The following is a 6083-nucleotide window of genomic DNA, read 5'->3' on the forward strand; positions in this document are numbered from 1 at the left end:
CAGGACGAAGGGTTTCGATGGCCAGGGTCTGTTGGCCCTGGCTGGGATGGGGGGCTGTGGGTGGTGGGAGTGCCTGCGGACCTCTGCTGTCCCCTGGTGTAAGGCATTGCCAGGTTGCCTTCAGAGAACTCTTTGCAGTGAGTAAAACTAAGCTTGTTAATCTTTCCCTTGTGGGTTGGTTTTTTTTTTTCCCCTGGCATGATCTCCCTTCTACACCTTGGAGCTCTCCTGCCTGTCTGAAAGCCGCATGCAAACCATGAATCCGATTAGAGCTGCAGAAACTGTGGAGTGAACTGTTAATTGGCTTTGTGCCAGGATTGCAACCTGGGGTTCTGCCCTCAGCTCTATGGTTTTGGTGACCAGAGTACTGGGCTTTCTGTGCTGCCCCCTCCTTGCTCTGCTGTATCTTCCTGCATAAGATGGAGGATTTGAAGATGCGCTCCGTATGTCAAATGCTGAGTATTTTATGCTGCTTTTTCTAGAGCAGCAGTGAATATTCTGGAGCTGATTCCACTGCAATAAGGTTATCCGAGGAATATTCTCCATTGCTAAAGCAGGAAAGCTGATTTATATTGACATGACAGTTACATCCATTTAAGCAAGAGGAAATCAGGGCTTTGTAGTGTCTTGGGTGGTTTGAATGCCTATTTTCTTCCCTCCTCCTTGTTTCTTGTATAGAGCCCTCAAAATGGAAGAGGGAGGCAAAAAAAAATACAAGCTCTAAGTAGAATAATTGGGAGACAACCTTTAAACATCCTGCTGATGTCTAGTGCCAATTTCTAATCTGGATGAAAATGTAAACACCTCAGTCCCAGTTCACTTGGCACAGTTTCTCAGTTGTTCCAGGCAACTAGAGCTTGACTTGATGGTGTGTAATGCTTGTGTCTCTTTGCAGGGCCACGATGGGCATCCTGGAATATTGGTGTATTCATCTGTATTCGTTGTGCTGGGATCCACAGGAACTTAGGAGTTCATATATCCAGGGTAAAATCTGTCAATCTCGACCAGTGGACGCAAGAACAGATACAGGTAGTGCGAGTGAAACGTGTGGTGGTGTTCTGTTGGTGGGGCGTGGAAATAAACAACTTCTGAATAGGCCAGAGATGTGGGAGGTGAAGCAGGAAGAGGATATCAAGCTAGGTTAGGCTGGGAGGGAAAAATGTCATGATTTCAGGCTTAGCAGCCATCAGAGGGTAAAGACAAACACTGCAAGTTCCTGTAAAACTGCCAAAGGCGGCTGCTGTCTGGAGCTGCTGCCGACTTCTTCTCCTTGAGGTTTTCAGAAGACAAATCCTGGGCTTCCAGAGTGACATTAGGTTGCTAATGTGATATTTACCTTGTCTTTGAATATTGTTCTGTGGTGCTTAGGATTGGCTAATTGTACAAGGAGGGATCATAGCAACTGCATCAAGGGATTCCCAGCTAGTAGGTTTGTACCAAAAGCTGCAGGAGTGGCTTTCAGGTACAGAACAGACTTCAAAAGTCCACACGTGCCTTCTAGTTAGCACGGATAGACTCTTGCTTGGTAGCCTGGCCTGTGCTAGTATGTGTAAGAGCTTTAATGTCTGTGAAACAAACTGTTCAAGAATTCTTTTAAATTGCAGTGCATGCAAGAGATGGGAAACGGAAAAGCAAATCGTCTTTATGAAGCCTACCTGCCAGAGAACTTCAGGAGACCTCAAACAGACCAGCATCCTTTCATCCTTTGCTGCTGAGGAAACACGGAGTCTTGTTGCTTAGTAGCTGCACCCCTTTCATAGGAGGCCTAATTTCATGTGCTTGGGCATCAGCTGTGCAAATGCACTCCTAGCTAGGCACCCTCCAAGTGTTGCTTCACCCGCGCAGGCTGCTTGCTTACAGAACGAAGCAGAAGAGAGCTAAAAGGATTGCTTCTGAGCTATAAGGGTGGAGAACTGGAACACGAGTGTTACAACCTGAAGCTATTGCATGAGATATGCTTTAGGGTCTGTGGCAAATAGGAGAGTTGACTTTCAAAAGTGCTGAGCACTTCAAATTCTCAGTGGAGACAGATAAAAAGGTTTAAAACTTCTGAAGAATTAAGCTGTAACTTTTACCTTACAGGAGAGCTTCTAGATGCCCAGTGCAACAGGGGTTTAGTGATGTGACCCTAAAGAAACACAAGAGCACCTCTCCACCATCATTTTTGTCTTAAGCTGGTGGCTGAGGCGATTTTGTATGCGCAGGATCCATTTCTCTGACTACTGTGTGATTTGGCCTGTATGCTCTTAAGTGATGGTTGAAGTAAATACACATCAGTGAAGAAAACACACTAGGAATTTAAGCCCTGATTTAGTGTACTTTTTATAGCACAGTTGTGCTTGGAATAACCCAAGGGCAAAAACCAAGCACTAAAGCAGTTGGATCCAACGCTAAATTGTTTTAAGAAAGTTACTCCTGGAAATGCTCTTTAAACAGTCATGAGTTTAGTTACAGGCTGTACCTTGTATCCACATGTCAAATAATACTACGTAAGTCTTCTATTCTTGAATCATTTATCCTTAACAAGCTGCTTGCAGAGCTGTGGAGAGCTTCATTCGGGATAAATATGAAAAGAAGAAATACATGGACCGAAGTATTGACATCAATGCATTTAGGGTTAGTTTGTAATCATTTCTACAGAAGCTTGAATACATGTTAAGATATAAGTGTATGTCTCTCTTATGAGTAAGCGGTGACTCTGTGAAACAGACAGTTTAAACGTTTCCTGTATTAGTGACTAATCTCTTATCCAAGGCTGATTGCATTCAGTCATTCTGTAGAAAGAATTTAAATTGGAGGGGACCTTTGGAGGCAGTCTTGTCTGACTCCTTGCTCAAAGCAGGACTAGCTTCAAATATAGGCCTTTAACTGTATCTTTGAGGCTTTTTAGATTAGTAACAGCATCATGTAAAGCTCTGTATGAACTTTCTGTTGGTATGTTGACATGAGTTTTGACCCTCATGTGTTTTCCATACAGAAAGAAAAGGATGACAAATGGAAAAGGAGTAATGAGCCAGTATCAGAAAGAAAACTGGAACCTATCATCTTTGAGAAGGTGAAAATGGTAAGACCAGAAGGCATGGTCATGGATCAATTGTAAAAACTTCTCTCAAGCAGGACAGAGGTAATCCAGCTTGGTACGGAGGCATTTTTTTCTGGCCTTGGTCAGAGCAGTGGATGCGCTGAGTAACACTAATGGTAGGGGCTTATTTTCCACTGCTCAACCAGATACTAAGCAGATATGTTCTGCTTTGCGATGCAGAGCAGATTGGAATCCTGCTACTCCCTGCTTAGCTTTCCAGCCTGAGCAGTTACTTTTTCCCTAGTTTAGAGCATGCTTAGGTTTGGCAGTGGGTTCCAATATAATGGCACAATAAAATAGCTATGTAATGCTCTGAAATTCTGTTCACTGTGGAATCACTTATGCCCCCTGGGGGAAAAAGGTTTTTAAGGGTTAAAGCCTCTAACGCATCAGAGTAAAACCAAAATTTGAACAAGACTTCTGGTGTTCTTTTTCCCTAGCCTCAAAAGAAAGAAGAAACCCAGCAGTCTAGAAAAAGCTCTCCTAAATCTACTGAACCAGTAATGGACTTGCTAGGACTGGGTAAGAGCCTTTCCAGCCTTATTGCACTTGTTACGGTGACCATCTCTGATCCTGTGAATTTGGTGAGCTTTTAGTACTTATTTTTCATGTCAGGTGAACAATAGCTGATAGGATTACTGTGGTGTTTTGCTTAAACTACTCCAGTGCAACTCGAGCACAGTGCTCACGCTGCAGCAGAAACAGTTTTCCTTTCGTTTTCCTTCATGCTGGTGTGGTGGTTGTGCCTATAGTGTTACAGGAGCAGCTACAGTAGTCTCCAGACAGCGTAGCTCCTCTCTGCTCTGGGGTTAATAGGACAGACATGGTGCAGTGCACTTCCTTGGTCTGGAGCCAGTTCCTTTGCAGCACCAGGGCAAGGGAAGAGCTGGCAATGCGTGGTGGCTAAAGTAGGTTGCGGGTCAGGTCGCTGGGTTGAGTGGCATATGTGCAAACGGCTTAATTGGCAAGGAGGCTGCCCCTCAGCCTGAGGCCATCTGTGAGGGATGTTCACACAGTTTTGTCTCTCCCAGATGCTCCCGTGACAACCACCATTACAAACGGCAGGCCTAGCAGCTTAGAGAAGGATCTTGATCTTTTTGGGTCGGTGGGATCAAACTCTGACTCCAGGAAGGTGAGTAGGGAACATCAGTGCCTGACAAAGCCCAGTCAGATGCTTGAATGAGATGATGTGTGTCTTCCCCTAGTGCTGAATGCAGCTGTTGCACTTGTACGGTCTCTGTCTCAGGTCACTGGGTCTATGCCAACATCTGGAAGTGCTGGTTCTGTTCCTGAAAACCTGAACCTCTTCCCTGAGCCAGGAGGCAAAGGCGAGGAAGCGGGAAAGAAGCAGCTCTCTAAAGACTCTATCCTCTCCTTGTATGGCTCGCAAACACCTCAGCTGCCTGCGCAAGGTAACAGATCTCAGAATAGAGCTGTTGGATGGCAGTACGCTAATTCAGAATGGGTAGGGTGTCCTGGCAGCTGACAAGCAAAGATGTGGGAGTGTAGGTGGTCCTTCTTGAGAACTGGTGAGTAGCATAATGAGCAGCTTGGTCTGGATGTCATGGCCAAGTGAATGTTGTAATAGTCTCCCATTTGAAGGTCGGCATTTCAGCCCCTGACAATGAATGCAGCAGTTCTTCCCTTCATCGCTTCTTTGCCTTTTTTCTAGGAGCAATGTTCATGGCCCCAGCTCAGATGGCGTATCCTGCAGCAGCCTATACTAGCTTTCCAGGAGTAGCCCCCTCCAGCAGCATGATGGGCGGCATGATGGCACCGTCAGTGGGAATGATGGCCCAGCCTGGAGCTGCAGGGATGGTGACTCCCATGGCCATACCAGCTGGATATGTGGGTAATGTGCAGGCAGCTGTCATTGGTGTCCCCAACGGGATGATGGCTGCGCAGCAGGCTGGCTACGTAGCTGGCATGGCAGCAGTTCCCCAACCCGTCTATGGTGTGCAGCCAGCACAGCAGCTTCAGTGGAACATTGCTCAGGTGAGCTGTGATCTGCTGCTGACCCCAAGGTGGCTGGAGGGCAGGGGAGGCATGTGGAATTAAACCTAGCCTGGTACCTGAAGGCTTAGTGCTTTTATAGCCTGGCTCCTGGGGTTGGGTGAGGTCTGCTGATACTGGGGGATCGCAAAGAGATAACTTGGTCAGAGGTCTCAGTGCTTGGAGAGCAAAAATCAATGAAAAAGTCCTCAGCTTGCTAGATGGGCACACACCTGCAAAGCCAGTGACTTCTGTTCACCGTACGTCCTCAGCTTGCTAGATGGCAAGACATACAGGCATACACCTGCAAAGCCAGTGACTTCTGTTCACCGTAACTCTTTAGAAGAACTTGCTTGAGCCTGTAATAGCTTGGGGAGCAAGAGTTTTTTACCTTTGGCTGCTGTGGGCTGCTTGTCAGTCTCCTTGACATAGCCTTGACTTCTCTCCTCTCCTCTCCCCTTTGCAGATGACCCAGCAGATGGCTGGGATGAACTTCTATGGAGCTAATGGCATGATGGGATATGGACAGTCAATGGGTGGAGGAGGCGCCCAGGGAAGCAATCAGTCCCTCAGCACTCAGATGTGGAAATGATCCCTTGCGTTGTGACCATTTTTGCCTTCTGTTCTGTTCTTCAAAACTGCTCCATGAGACATTCAGGGTTTTTTCTTTCTGGCTGGCTGCCCAGCCTGAACCTCTTTCCATAACTGAGACCCATCTCTGCCTTTTCACTGTCAGACACGGTGAAACCTCAGTGACCAGAACATGAGCTCCCCTGTATTTAGCACAGTCAATGCACACTTCTGGGGTGGACCCCCTCCTTGCACAAACCTCCACTAATGCTTCTGGGTAGCACTTAATGTCCTGCTGGGTATCTTGGCAGAGGTGTGACTGAGGAACTTGGGAGATCCATACTTAATACTGCCTGTAGTGTCAGGCCTTTTAAGAATCACCTAAACTCTAGTGTTAGTCGGGGTTTTGGTTAGCAGAGGGGTGGAAACCTTGTTTGGT

General features: G+C 46.6%; 1 protein-coding gene across 2 annotated transcripts in view; it reads left to right on the plus strand.

Annotated features, from left to right (window-relative positions):
* The window catches only part of SMAP2 (small ArfGAP2), a 12661-nt gene extending 6914 nt beyond the window's left edge, over positions 1 to 5747 (plus strand). For both annotated transcript variants that reach the window (XM_035890559.1, XM_009634965.2), the window contains exons 2-10: positions 896 to 1029; positions 1605 to 1690; positions 2538 to 2616; positions 2978 to 3064; positions 3523 to 3604; positions 4114 to 4214; positions 4329 to 4494; positions 4755 to 5077; positions 5541 to 5747. In XM_035890559.1, the coding sequence (XP_035746452.1) occupies positions 896 to 1029; positions 1605 to 1690; positions 2538 to 2616; positions 2978 to 3064; positions 3523 to 3604; positions 4114 to 4214; positions 4329 to 4494; positions 4755 to 5077; positions 5541 to 5666 (1184 nt within the window). In that variant the 3' untranslated portion in view covers positions 5667 to 5747. The remainder of the gene's footprint in view (positions 1 to 895; positions 1030 to 1604; positions 1691 to 2537; positions 2617 to 2977; positions 3065 to 3522; positions 3605 to 4113; positions 4215 to 4328; positions 4495 to 4754; positions 5078 to 5540) is intronic.
* Positions 5748 to 6083: the final 336 nt, after the last annotated feature.

The sequence above is a fragment of the Egretta garzetta genome, unplaced genomic scaffold (genome assembly GCF_000687185.1).
Source record: "Egretta garzetta isolate BGI_Z169 unplaced genomic scaffold, ASM68718v1 scaffold243, whole genome shotgun sequence".
Taxonomy (NCBI): domain Eukaryota; kingdom Metazoa; phylum Chordata; class Aves; order Pelecaniformes; family Ardeidae; genus Egretta; species Egretta garzetta.